General features: G+C 30.2%; 1 protein-coding gene and 1 pseudogene across 1 annotated transcript; both read left to right on the top strand.

Annotated features, from left to right (window-relative positions):
* The first annotated feature begins 9,883 nt into the window (after positions 1 to 9,883).
* On the top strand, positions 9,884 to 12,074 carry LOC107939882 (protein transport protein SEC13 homolog B). The gene is made up of 3 exons (XM_016873264.2): positions 9,884 to 10,024; positions 10,135 to 10,179; positions 10,971 to 12,074. Exon 3 carries the CDS (start codon positions 10,982 to 10,984, stop codon positions 11,885 to 11,887), a length of 906 nt encoding a protein of 301 aa, XP_016728753.1. The 5' UTR covers positions 9,884 to 10,024; positions 10,135 to 10,179; positions 10,971 to 10,981; the 3' UTR covers positions 11,888 to 12,074.
* A 1,190-nt stretch (positions 12,075 to 13,264) lies between these two features.
* On the top strand, positions 13,265 to 14,748 carry LOC107939861 (protein translation factor SUI1 homolog 2-like; annotated as a pseudogene).
* Positions 14,749 to 15,152: the final 404 nt, after the last annotated feature.

Below are 15,152 nucleotides of genomic sequence, written 5' to 3'. Positions count from 1 at the left end.
TTCAGAAAGTACATTTTATTACTTAAGTAATTAATTTATTATTTAATATAAATATGATAATTTATATAGTCTTAATATATCATTTGATATTTAAGTTTGATACTTTTTTTAATATAGTACATATGCTTTTTTTTTAATTTGGTACTTGTATTTAACAATAGTTATATATTTTAGTATTCAAAAGTAACGGTTTTAATTTTTTAGTGTTTAATTCAAGTTTTAGGGTAGATTTGATTAAAGTTAATTGTTAATATTATTAGATTTTAATTTTTCTTGATTTTGTTAATAGAATAAATTTAGTGCTAATCAAGAATTTGTTTAATTTTACGTTTAATTTATCAAATACAATCCAATGATGTTATTTAATTCTAATTTTAGAGTTAATTTGATAAAAGTTAATTGTTAATATTATTAGCTAATTATGTATTTTCATTAAATCAATTCTAAAACTCAAATTAAACATTAAAAAGTTAACGCAATTCTAAAACTCAAATTAAACATTAAAAAGTTAACGTCATTACTTTATCATTGCCATGGTTATAGAAGGGACAACTAAAAACGGTATCAAGCTTATCCATTCGCTTCTTAGGAGCAGGCTTTGCTTTTGAGTTCCTCTTTCCTATCTTTAAATCCCTTCAACACATCAAATTACAACCAAAATCAGCATGAAATTTTCCAGAATTTTGCAACAAATTTAAAGTTCTTTCAAACCCTAGAAAATCATTCGATGCTTTCTTTTTAAAGATAAATAATTAGGTTAAGCAGTAAAAAAAATCTATTTTCTTAAATTTTCTTTCTCCAGAAGAAAAACGCAACAGAAAAAATTAGGTTTCTTCTTCTTCTTCTTCTTCTTCTTCTTCTTCTTCTTCTTCTTCTTCTTCTTCTTCTTCTTCTTTGTTATTAAGGGTTTTTTTTTCAATTTTTTCTTAAATTGGGTGGGTTTCCATTGTGGACATCCAACGTCGCAAGTTAACTGGCCACATCAGCTAGTTAACTTGCCACATCAGCGGTCCCGTTAAGACATTAATGAAAACTATTAATCAATGACTGTTTTGTCACTTTTTTATAATGTTACTGACTGTTTTGTTATTTTTTAAAAGTTGAGTGACTGAAATGAAACCTAGGTGACTGTTTTGTTAGTTACCATAAAATTGAGTGACTGTTGGTGTAATTTACTCAAATTTAAAAATTTTATACATTCCATAATCAACTCAACTAGTTAAGAACAATAAATCACTAATAATTTAATATATCTATGTATCTTTATCTGAGTTTGCAAGTTGAATAAGTTATAAAAATGGTCATATCTTAGGTTACAGAACACAAAGTCAAAGCATTTAAAAACGATTTGGTACAAGAAACACACAAAAAGATAGTCTAAAGATCTCAAAAAGTCTAGTTAAAGTTTTCATTAGCATCCTAAATGGTGAAGGAATGGCGTTTGCTTAATTGAATTTTTAACTAACATGGAACGTGGATGCAGCTAGATAGTGTGTCACAAGGGCAAAGAATGCCAATATGACTTGTGTGGAAACTTTGACATGTGGCTCTAAGTCAAAATGTTGCATAAGTGGCTCAGACTCCGGCTCTTTGGTACATGTCCTTTCTTCATATGTAGATATTCCTCTTTCACATATAAATGTAGTTGACCTATCTGCCTAAACCATTGAATATATACATGAAAAGGATGAAAATTACAATATTTCCATTGATGGAATGCTCACAGCGTTAGTCCCAAAAAATATATTCTCTATGGGACAATACTAATTATGCCTAGTCAAATCATGGGTATAACTAGGGAGGCTGGCAAGGGCCCTGACCCCTAAAATAGAAAATTTTCCATTTTGGTCTTTTAAAATTTTAAATTAGTAAAAGTAAAATTATACTTTGGCCCCCTAAAAATAATAAAATTTTGATTTATTCCTTTAAATATTACAAAGATATAGGCTATTAACATGGTGAAATTGTATTTTTACTATCGTAAAAATTACAATTTAATTTCGACCCCCTTAAAATAATTTTTTAGCTTTGCCCTTAACTCAAATCCATCATATGAAGTCGATTGAGCTTTATTGGATCATTTGGAACATCTTGCACCAACCCAAATTGTTGTTTCATTTGGTCAATATGTCACTACTCAATAATCTGGAAACAAATCAACATGCATGACCTCCACACACCACAAAGTGCTAGTACACTATCATTGATAAAAAAAAGTTAATAATTGCATTCTTTATGTACGACCTCCACACAAACTGCAAACATTTAGAATAATGTATCATTTAGTTAATATTGTAATAGTATGAATAATGCGTTTATTTATTACATATGTATTTCAATAGTTAGACATTAAATAAAAAATAGTTAGTACAAATTTAAACTTAAAATTAGATAGATAAGTAATAATTTTTGTAAAAATTAAGACCTCTTCAAAATAAGCAAAAAAATTTCGTTCTTTTGCGAAAAATAAATCACGAGAGTGATTAAATATTACTATTGAATTAGTTTGTTGCTGTCACATATACTAAAACATGTGTAAAAAGTAATACACCTACCAAACGTAGCATAAATACAATTACATTCATAAACACTAGTAATTACTTTAACTTACCTTCGAATTGGCTAATCGATCAATTTCCCATCATTCTAAGTTAAGTCTTTTGTATGACTGATATGATCCAAGTGACCTCTAAATCTGTTTAAATATTAGATGCAAATGACATTATGATTATTCATCATTTAATACATTTTAAGATATTCAATATGATTATTTTTTTACTTTTGCATAAGAGAACTCCCATGGCTAGAAAGAGATGGACAGTAGCCATAGCATACATATTCATGCCCAAGTTTGCAAAAGAAGGCAACAACATTTATTTTGTCAATTTCAAGTCATCTTGCAAAGTGCCCTATACAGATACACTCAAGCCATTATCCCCCAACTAAAATGTACCAACCAAATCAAAATTTGACAATATACCTAAATGCATGCCATGAGCTTTATTTCTAGACTTGTTAGGAAACAACATACCTCCTATCATCCAAAGTATCCAAGCTTTGGCATATTGTTGTAGCTGTTTCACAATCGCATTATACAGAGGGGCCAATTCGACAAGTATTTTCTACCATTTGAATTTCACTCATTTCTCATCTATTCCTTTCACTCTTTATTCTACACCACACCCAACAACAAATAATATAGCATCTTCAAGTCGTTTCAATTATCACAAGTCTATCGATTGGAAGACCAATTATTAAAACATCTTTTAGCAGTATAACGCTTTTCCACATGGAAAATTATATGTATATGTTTCCAACCTTTGTCTTTCCATTAAAGTGCCAAACAACTCCAACACTATTTTAAACGTTATTGTTCTAAATGCCACAAGTAAACCAACCTTTTTAAGTCATTTGTGATATGTTCATCTAATACCATAAACCATAAATTATATCATTTGCGATATGTTCATCTGATACCATAAACCATAAATTATGTGGGACATGAATAGATCAATATTTTTCCTATTCGAAATATCACAAAATAAATACTTAATTTAGTAAAATCTAAAAAGAATTTACAATGATAAAAATTAATTGTAACAAAATCTAATATGAACAAAATTAAAAAAATCAAGTCAATAATTTGATTATGTTTGTAACATGATAAGTTATGTGTTTTACATGAAACCTTTAAACAACCACTTTTTTGAGAAGATAAGTAGAAATTTAGGGATTTGTTATCAAGTCGGGAGAGTTTTATGATTTTTTTATAAATAACGAAAATATTAAGGGACCTCGACACGATATCCATGAGTGTTTAAATCTTTTATATTAAATGGATTGGTTAGGCCTACAAATAATAAATACTACATCAATGTTGACTAATTGAACATTGATATCTGTAAGTTTTAAAATAACCCTAAAAGTTATATATTCTGAAAAATGACTTTAAAAAACTTGTTTTAAAATTTAATATTTAAATAAAAAACCCTTATAAATTTAGTACTTAATTAAATAAATGGTAAGAAACTAATTATTTTAAAGCATGAAGAGGAGAAGTTCAAATTAATTTCAATTTTGACATCACCCACTTCGACCAATGTTGTTTTATCTCTAAATTTTTTAAAAGATTAAATATAAAATTAGTACCTGAATTTGTATACTTCTCCCGAATTGGTATTTAAGGTTTTTTTGTCCTAGATTAGTACCCGAATTTTTTTTCCATCAACTAGTTTCATACTTTCTTTAACACCATTAAGTCTAGGACAGGTGGCAATACCAAACAATAACACATTTCATTAATGACATCATGATTATGTTATAATTTAAAAAATATATTAAAAATCAATAAAAAATTTAAATATCATAATTTAATTTTTTTAAAATAATATCGAAAAATATATAAAAAATGATAAATTAAAAAGAAATCTTTCTCAAATTTCCTGAATATCTTCATAAATTTGTTCCATTTCCCTTTGCGTTGTCTTTCATCTATTGCTTCATTTCTTTGTCATACAAAAGCTTTTATTATTTGTTTTCTATTTGAGTTGGTTGTGTTCAACTTGGGTTTTTATTGATTTTATTTCCATCGAGAGTTTCTTTTTCACGTTAAAGGAGAGCATGTTTTAAGAATTTATTAGATTTTGAGCATGTTCTAAGAATTTATGAGATTTTGCAAATAAATTTAAAGTAAATTAAACAACATTCATCAATAACCCACTCATATCTCAATTCAAGATAATAGACACACATGCAAACAAATAAAATAATTAAATGAATACTTGAAATGGATATTTAACAAAACCAATTAGAATATCAAGAAACAAAAAAAAAACTCAAATTTGAAATTGTGAAAAAAAAAACCCAACTATGCAATAATTTTTTTGCTTACAAGAAACTACAACAATGGGATCTAAGGTACTTAAACCACTAACTCCTAACCCCTATCAACCAACCCTTCAATCATTCATAATACTGAATGAAACACTCTTCACCTATCTTTGTCACTAGATTAAGGTTATGGGATGTTATAATAAATATAGAATAAGAACATGCTATTTCGATTCAAAACTTCTTTAAAACAATCAATAGTTATCAATCATTCAATTAAGACATGTTATTCATGCAATAATGGCTTAAATCGAGCTTTTGAAAGCTCTAAAAATAATTCAGAACTAAGTAGGGACTAATTAAAACATTAAATAAAAGTGAGGTAAAAATGTAAAACGGGGTCCAAAGGCCCTGTGGTATTGAACCACACAATCATGCCTGCAAACTATGTGCGAAATTGATGTCATGTAATGCAGAGTCATACGGATATGTCGTCAGGCCGTGTAACAAACTGTGGTTGTCTGGACCTAATTGTAAAACTTTGCAAACATTCACATGACTGTGTGGCTAGGCTGTGTGAGAAACTGCAACTATGTCAATAATCCTGCATCTAAATTATCAGTGGCACACGGTTGTGTCAACCAACTGTGTGTGACAAACGATCGTGTGGCAAACCATGTGAAGCAAAAAATGGCCACTTTTGCAACTCATATAATCCAAACCCTTAAGCATTACCAAACACATGTTTATTTTCATCAAAATCTTACCTAAAACACCTCAAGGATTCAATCTAAATCATGATACCAAAACAACCTAAAGTTCTAACCAATATGCCTTTTTCGCACCATCACAAACAAATCATAAATCTTTACCAAAACATTCAACAATTATAATACCAACATGATTTATTCAAACAAAGTATCTCAAAATGAAATGGTACATTCTTGCCATGATAAATATACCAAATCTTACCTTTTAAACAAACATAAGACATGCTATACACTTATCAATGTTGACCGTATAAGTCTCAAGCCAACAACTAACCTTATATCATATATCTAATAATCAACCATTCATCAAGCATTATCAATTCACAATCTACCATGTTTCAAGGATAAGCACACCTCAACTACACATGTTTATACCATTCATTCCATCAAACATGCCAAATAGTCTTTAGAAACAACATTACATAATAACAAGTCCAAACTTTGCAACTTTCAAAACTTAACTTCAAAACTCACGATTTAAAAACACAACCTATATACATAACATAATACCATTCAAAACACAAACCACAATCAAGAATCAAAGTACTAACATTCAAGATTGACCAAAAATAAATCACCTATATACATGCCACAAAACCAAGTTTTAAACAATAGAAAGACTATTGAATCAATAACGGGATAGTGTAAGCTTCGAACGATCTGCTTGATATGTTCTGCAAGTTGGTAATCTGCAGGGAAAAGGAAAACAAACAAGATAAGCATATACAATGCTTAGTAAGTTCAAAGGTATAAAACTAAGTAACTTACCTCAAGTTATAATAATACACTACATGCTACTTAGCACGGTAAAGTTTGCCTATCATGGCAAATCAAATATAAAAAAAGTGAGTTCAACATTTATTATACCATATAGTAACTCAATCATATAACATTTCATTATCATTCACAAAACAAACAATCATTTAATCAATTCACTATCTTAATCATATCATACAATCTATTTACCCACCATACATCCCATTTCAAATTAATGCCAAAAATTATTTTCATTTCATAATTTGAATTCTCAATCAAATTCATATGAAATCATATGAACTTCATTCTCAAATCAAATTAATTCATCTTTATACCAAATATATATCAATTTTCAATTTAATGTCAATTACTACTTCGTTTCATAATACAAATTCCAATTCACATTCATTGATTTGTCATGTTTCCATATTGGTCCCCTGGGCTTGTATAACCGATTCTCAATATTTATATGCATCATTCAATCATCGTATCAAATAAATCTGAATATCATTTATTCTATTTACATTATATATGTCCTTATTAACTTGACTCAGACGAATATACAGATTCATTCAATCACATCAATTTGGCACCTAGTACCAATCGAATAAATCTGAAATAATAAGTTGTGTCCAACGCTAGTCGGTAAAATCGAAAAATAGATGTGCCCAGCACTGGTCGTTATAACCGAAAAGTGGGTGTGCCCAACACTCCCCAACACGTAGGCGAATAATCCTAAACTCTTTCTATCCTATGGCATGCCAACTATATCCGACTCTGTTCAAACAATTAATAAGGTAACAATTTCTCAATTTCCATTCTAGGCCAATTTCTCAGTTCAATGTTGTCATTTCATCAACCAATTATCAATTTGTGTGCAAAACATTATGATTCATCTTATCATAAAAACAATTTTGCAATTACAACAATATACAATATTTCCAAATCTATTCAATTTACTCATTTATTTCAAAGATCAAACATAATCATATCAATTTGATTCAATTCAACTAATCAATCTGAAATTTCAATTCATTATATTCAATTTATCAGTCAATTTGTCATTTCTTTATGATTTAATCCATATCTCACCTTTTTATACCAAATCGTAAACAATCAAAATTTCAATTAAACATATTTACATTTATAATTTTAAAAATATAACAATTTAACAAAAATATACCATATGAACTTACCTGGTCAAGACAGGAAACAAACAACTCCCTAAGGACTATTTAACATTTTTTGTCATTTTCTCGATTTTCTTCAATTTGTTCCAATTTTCGATCATGCAAGCACCTTAAGCTTGGTCGAATGTAAGCCTTCAAAAATGGCTTCCTTGGTGCCTTATTTTCAATTTGAGAAAGAAGAAATGAAAATGGATGATGATAACACTTATTTGTTTTACTTAATTATAATTTTTACTTTATAATTAATTATTTTTAACAAAAATTACAAATTTGTCAAGTCACAGTCGTCCACTTTAAATAAAAATGGTCAATTTTTCACTTAAACCCTCAAAAATTTATTAATTTAGACTTTTAACAAATAAAAACCAATACCGATTAACTTTTATAATTTTTTATGATTTAGTCCTTATACTTTAATTAACTATCCAATCACTAAAATTTTCATACCAAACTTCAATTCACTTATAATATAGCTCCATAAATATTCAATGGAGATATTTACAAGCTTGGTTTTCAAAAACGAGGTCCCGATACCTCATTTTCCAAAAGCATTAACTTTTGGTACGAACCACTTGTAACTTGACTAATTGACCAATTAATAAAATAGGCCAAATCACAATTCACAATGACACCATATTTAACCTGTAAATATTAATTAGTAAGATTTACAAACTCACTCATCAGAACTATGGTCTTGAAACTACTGTTTCTGACACCACTAAAAATTGAATTGTTACACAAGGCCCTTATACCCCATGGCTGCAGAAAATGATTCGATAAAGGGCCAAATATCGACTACCATGACTGTAACAACCAATCCATTTGAAAGATCTGAGCGATGAAGAAGTTTACCATACCAAGGAGAAGCCGTGGTCGAAATTACAAGATGGTTCAATGGTTTGATCTTTAGATCAGTGTTAAAGAAGTTTAAAAGTAGAAAGCATTTTTGTGACTTTTGGAAAATTTTCCAATAAATATAATCAGAGCATTCAAAAGAGGGAATGGAGAGCAACAATTAGGTGCCACTTTCGGCCAGAAAAGCGACCAATCATGGTGGCATAGGCTAGGTGCTGGCTAAGGTTGAGGGGAGGAAGAAGGAGAAAATAAGAAGATGAGGAGAAATGGGGAAAAGGAAAGAAAAATATTAGAGAAAGAAAAGAAACAGGGCAATATATATTTATTATTTTTGCATATATTTTTAAAATTATTAATAATTTTTAATTTAACTTTTAGATGATGGCATCATCATGATGTCACTCATAACACGTGTCATTGTCTAGTACTGCCACCTACCCCAGGCTTAACGGTGTTAAAAAAAAGTATCAACTTAGTTGACAAAAAAAAAAGCTCTTAAGTACCAATATGAAAGAAGTAGACAAGTTCAAATACTAAATTTAAATTTAACTCTTTTTTTAATGGTCCCTGTACTATATGTTCTTGGCAGATACAATCTTTCTACTATAATTTAATATATTTTTATTTTTTGAGATGCGTATACTTTTGGTATTAACATGATTCTTTTTGTTAATTTTTCCAAATAGTCAATTATATTAAACTAAATTGGAACAACTGGTTGAGTTAGTTGAATCAAGAATTGATGAATATTGGATATAGGGGTGGCAGGAGCCCCAAACCTCTAAAATGAAAATTTTTCCTTTTAGATCCTTTATAATTTATAAAATTTTAAAGGTAATGGTAAAATTTCACTTTCCCCAAAAAAATAATAAAAATTTGATTTGATCCTTTAAGAAATTATAAAGATATAGGCTAGTAAAATGATGAAATTGTATTTTTACTATTGTAAAAATATAAAACTTAATTCCAACGCTCCAAAAAGATTTTTTGGCTTCACCCTGATCGAACATAGAACAAGTTATTGTGAATTATTAAAAAATTGAAATTAGGAAAAAAATAATGGTGAATCGATTTATTTTTTATTTACTTATTGTTTAATTGATGGTTAAATCGATTGAATTGAAATTGATGATTTGACCCATTCGATCAAATATCCAATATTTATAATATTGAAAATAATTTGGCATGATTTTTCTTAAAAATATACAGTGATGTGTCATATACACATTGACACTTTTTTACAGATCTTGAAAAAATATCTTATTGATGTCATGTTTTTATAAAGGTGTAAATATTATGTTATCATATATTTAAAAAATAAATCAAATCAAATAATTTGGTGAATTAACTGAAAAAACATGACCTTTTAAAAAATAAAACTAAAGATATCAAATTATAATAAGAACATTAAATTCACCAAAAGTTCATAGTATAAGGACCTTTTATTAAAATTTACCTTTTTTCTTTAAGCCCTTTCTCGTCATTTAACGTCTTGCTTGACCTTATAAAACAAGGTTACCGTACCGATTCGAGCCCTAGGCCCTAACTATTTCCATCCCCAAAATCGATATCTTCAGATTAATTGATCCATCAAAGCCCTCTGCGAAAATCCCTACTTTCAAGGTGAATTATTTTCTCTAATTTATTTTCTTTTCTTTTGTTATTTTTTTTATTTCTATATTTCGGTTCTATTAGATCTAATTATGATTCTTTTTTGTTGTAACCTCAACCAGTTTCGATCCGATCGACGCTGCTGTTGTTCCTTCTGCCGATTACTGGTAAGATCGCAGCCTGATTTCATGCTATTTGTACTCACATTTTCCATAGATATCCTATATTATGGAGTACCTGTAGATTTGCTTCGAAACTGTCAATAACCATCGTGTATTGAGATCCAAAGTAGGAAAGCTGAGATGCCTCATTTACATCATAATTTGTTTACAAATTATTAGATCTGTTGGTCTGATCCTTTATAGTGATGAGATGAATTTCATAGCCTGGGAATAGAAAAGAATGGTGATGGTTAATATTTAATACATCGGGCATATAATGAAAATTCAGGCCTAAAACCTTGGCATGTCAAGAAATTTCAATTTCACAAACCTTTGGAAATAAGAGAAAGAACACTGGAGAGAATAGAAGATTTTTGGCCTTGATGGCCCGAGAATATGATCCCAATGCTGGTGGAGCTTTATCAGTCGTCACTGCCTCCTTTTATCCCTATTAGTCAAGACATAGTCACAAACCTAAGGCATCAAATGAAACCAAGGCCGATAGGAAAGATAAGTCTTAATGAAACATAGACTTTACTGAAGTCATATGATTATTAATGTTTGCCTTTGGTGTTGTAGTCCCTTTGATTTTGTTCTTCTTTATGCTTCATTGCTTTTTTTCGTGTTTTGGTTTCTTAGATTTTTTTCCTTAGATGATTTAGTTCTTAATTTTTTGTGTGATTTATATGTCTTCCAGTACTTAAAAAGCTCTTTTTCTTTTATGGAACATTTGTTTTTTTTCTTTTAATTCAAAATTCCAGCTCCTATTTTTTATACTGAAACTGAATAACTCACAGATAAAGGAGAAATGCCATCGCAGAAGATTGAAACTGGCCACCAGGACACGGTCCATGATGTGGCCATGGATTTTTATGGTAAGCGTATTGCTACCGCCTCATCAGACAGCACAATTAAGATAGTTGGGGTGAGCAACAACACACATCAGCATTTAGCGACTCTGACAGGTCACCAGGGACCAGTATGGCAGGTGGCTTGGGCTCATCCAAAGTTTGGCTCTTTACTTGCTTCTTGTTGTTATGATGGACGTGTGATTATTTGGAAGGAAGGCAATCAGAATGATTGGGCTCAGGCTCATGTATTTGATGACCATAAGTCATCTGTTAATTCAATTGCTTGGGCTCCTCATGAACTGGGACTTTGTTTGGCATGTGGTTCTTCTGATGGAAATATATCGGTTTTCACAGCAAGGGCAGACGGGGGCTGGGATGTATCAAGGATTGATCAGGCTCACCCAGTGGGGGTAACATCTGTTTCATGGGCTCCATCAACAGCACCCGGTGCTCTTGTCGGTTCGGGTTTGCTGGACCCTGTTCAGAAACTTTGTTCTGGTGGGTGCGATAACACTGTAAAGGTGTGGAAACTCTACAATGGAATCTGGAAGATGGACTGCTTTCCAGCTCTCCAAATGCATACTGATTGGGTACGGGATGTTGCTTGGGCACCCAATTTGGGGCTACCGAAATCTACCATTGCAAGCGCTTCCCAGGATGGGAAAGTAATTATATGGACAGTGGCCAAGGAAGGGGATCAGTGGGAAGGTAAAGTATTGCATGATTTTGGTACCCCTGTGTGGAGGGTGTCGTGGTCATTGACTGGAAACATATTGGCTGTGGCTGATGGGAACAACAATGTGACGTTGTGGAAAGAAGCTGTAGATGGGGAATGGCAACAGGTGACTGTTGTTGAGCCATAATCTTCTAATTTTTTTTTATTGTAATATTTGCAATGTTTTATACAGCTGCATGGTTGAATCGTTTATGCCTGGAAATTCTAGAACCGAAATTTTCAACTTGAACTTTTTATTGGATGTAGTTTGCAGACCCATCATGTTGTTGTTAAAGAAAATTATGAGCTACTTGAAAGAGTTAATTTTTTACTTATTATGATCTTAATATCTAATATTTTTTTGTTAATGTTATGTTTGCTATATGATTGATTTTATCTTCAAAGGTTTTGATATGAATGTGTTTTTTGACATCTTTTTCAGTGAATGGTTATATGACAGTTTAAGATTTTACATCTTCTCCTTTCTTTTACTGTTTATTTTAATTTTTTGATTTTTCATTGATTTTTGTTGGTTCTCTACTAAATGGTTAAACCATTGAATTGATGGCGGTTATTGAGTATTAATTGGTATTGTTTTTAATGGTAGAGGAGTTAAGTTTAAGCATGTTAAAGTGTAATGTTATTATTTAAGGATTATAAATAATTTTAAGCATGGAATAAAAAAAATATAATTTTAATTATGATTTTAATATTTAATTAAAATTGAGATTTAGTTACTACATATTTTTGTTTTGATTCAAGATTTAGTTACTATATTTTAATTTTGAAATAAGTTCATCATTTACTTTATTATTTATTTTATATTAATATTATTTAAACTAAATAGTTAACATTACTAATTATTTTAGTTTAAAAGATTGACATTATTTTTTTAAAAAAAATCTTTAAATTCAGAAATTAATTTCAACAGAATGAATATTTTTTTAAAAAAAATTATGTCATTAAAAATAATTAATAGTATTAATTGTTTAAATTAATTAATGATCATTTAAAATGATGTAAACATTATCAAATTTAAAATATCATGCCATAATCTTATATTTAAATAATAGAGAGATTAAAAATAAATTTAATCGTTATTGTATTATTTATTTGAAAAGTGATTTATTTAGATCGAAAAAAACTCTGAATAAGAATCATATATAATGAAATTTAAATTGAAATAAATATAAATAAAACTTTCGTATAATAAAAAAAATCGAATTTAAATATTCAAGACATCAATGGTGAAAAGCAAAATAACGTAAATGAAAAACCAACTATTTTAGATTTTAGAAGGCATCATAGAGTTAAAAAGGGCACGTGCCATTTCAGAGAAAAACTAAGACGGTGTCGTATATGTTTTGTAATCTAATCTATCTATCTATCTTTGTACGGTCAATTCTACCCTTCCAAACTAACTCGTTCTCTACACAAAACAATCAAACTCGCCTTAATCATCGTACACGTGTGGATCAAACTGATCATCGGTTAAGATACCTTCCACATTGCCGACTCACTTACTGAACCCGGCCTAATCCAGAAAAACCGACGGATAAATCATATTGTCTCCCCCCCACCCTTCAAACTCTAAAGTCAGAACTCAGGTAGAGAAAAAGAGAATCAGCTCAGACTTCGATCATCGCCTTTAGGATTTCTAAATTTCATAATCAGATTCTTCAGATTAGGTACGTATTAATCGCTTCTTTATGATTTTCTCCCAAAACAATTGTTTTTATTTTGATATAATTTAGGGCTTATGCTTGAATTCTTTTTAGGACCAAATCACATGTGCCCCCTCTTTAGATCAGATCAATATAACGAGTTTCCCTTTTGCTAAAATTCCGATATGAGTTCGAGGCTTATGCTTGTAACTGCTGAAATCTGTGTATGGTTTTTTGGTGCTTTCTCATCTTCTCTTTTCTTACCAAGAATACTAAATTTGTGTTTTTGATGAAATTTATTTGCTATGTTACCCCCAGGGTGACCGGTTAGTGTTTGCAGAAAATGATTTTGCTTGAAAGATAGGAAGTTCCGAACTGAAAAGATCTCGTAAACGAAATATCTGATCAAGATTTGACCTTGCAATGTAGGTTTTCAGTGCGTTGAACTCGTTTGACCTTTCCGTCAGCTAAGTTTCATGTCTGATCTTGACATCCAAATTCCTACTGCCTTTGGTAAGCATTGCCGCTTTCTTATCGATTAAATTGGATCACCCATGGAAAATGAACTCATATGCTTTGCGGTTTTACGCTAGATCCGTTTGCTGATGCAAATGCTGAGGACTCTGGTGCTGGTACCAAGTAGTACGTGCACATTCGTATCCAACAACGGAATGGTAGGAAAAGCTTGACTACTGTCCAAGGGTTGAAGAAAGAATTCAGCTATAACAAAATTCTCAAGGACCTCAAGAAGGAGTTCTGTTGCAATGGCACTGTTGTCCAGGACCCTGAGTTAGGGCAGGTGCACGTCTAACCTCCTAATAAAGTTACCTTCGCCACCACTGTCTTTGTTCTTCATTTTTAAGTTTATTATGTACTTGGTTTATGTGTAGGTTATTCAACTTCAAGGTGATCAAAGGAGGAACGTCTCCACTTTTCTTGTTCAGGTTATTGTCATTATCATTTGGTTTTCTTATATATACACTTAAAGCTGGTATATGCGTCCGAATAAATGTAGCCATGCTGTGTGAATATGATTCTATTGAACATACATGTGTTGACACTCGCTCTCTGGTCTCGGTCAGGTTGTACAAGTTCTTAATTTTGTATGTTCTTTATGAGCAGGCTGGTATTGTGAAGAAGGACAACATCAAAATCCATGGTTTTTAAGTTGCAGGTTCCGAGTTTTCTGGGAATCTAGCCCCTACGTTTGATAGCTGAAAATCCTACCTACTGATGAACTTATTTTGCTATAAGTATCCCCATGTTGATTTGATTGTTGTATTGTTCTACTGTTGGCCCATGTGATGTTGAATGCCAATGGAACTATTATCCTCTGTTTCTAGCATGTTTTTGCTATTACATGCTATCCTGGCTCCGAAATAAGGTTGGATATAGATACGTTTAAGGGTGGACAAAACTCGATTTGATTTGAAAAAATCAAAAAAGAATTTTAGATTTCGAGTTAATTAAATCGAGTTATTCGACTTCTTCGAGTAAACTCTAAATAAGTAATTCGAATTCGAATCGAGTTAAATTTTATAATTCAAATAATTAGAATAATTCAAATAACAGATTGGTGTAAATGGTATTTTGGTTCCTGTCAAGTTTGAAAATGAGCAAATTGGTCTTTCTTAATAAAAATTACAAAATAATTTAAAATAATTTTTAAAATTTAAAATATTTATAAAAAATTTAAAATTCAAAATTTTTAAAAAAATTTAAAAAGATATATATAGAAAGTAAAAAAAT

The sequence above is a fragment of the Gossypium hirsutum genome, chromosome A11 (assembly GCF_007990345.1).
Source record: "Gossypium hirsutum isolate 1008001.06 chromosome A11, Gossypium_hirsutum_v2.1, whole genome shotgun sequence".
NCBI lineage: Eukaryota > Viridiplantae > Streptophyta > Magnoliopsida > Malvales > Malvaceae > Gossypium > Gossypium hirsutum.
Note: the sequence above shows the minus strand (reverse complement) of the source record. Positions and strands in the feature narration are given on the sequence as shown.

What these genes read in the sequence shown, in the direction of transcription:
- LOC107939882 (XM_016873264.2), top strand. Translation starts at nt 10,982, where the DNA reads ATGCCATCGCAGAAGATTGAAACTGGCCACCAGGACACGGTCCATGAT.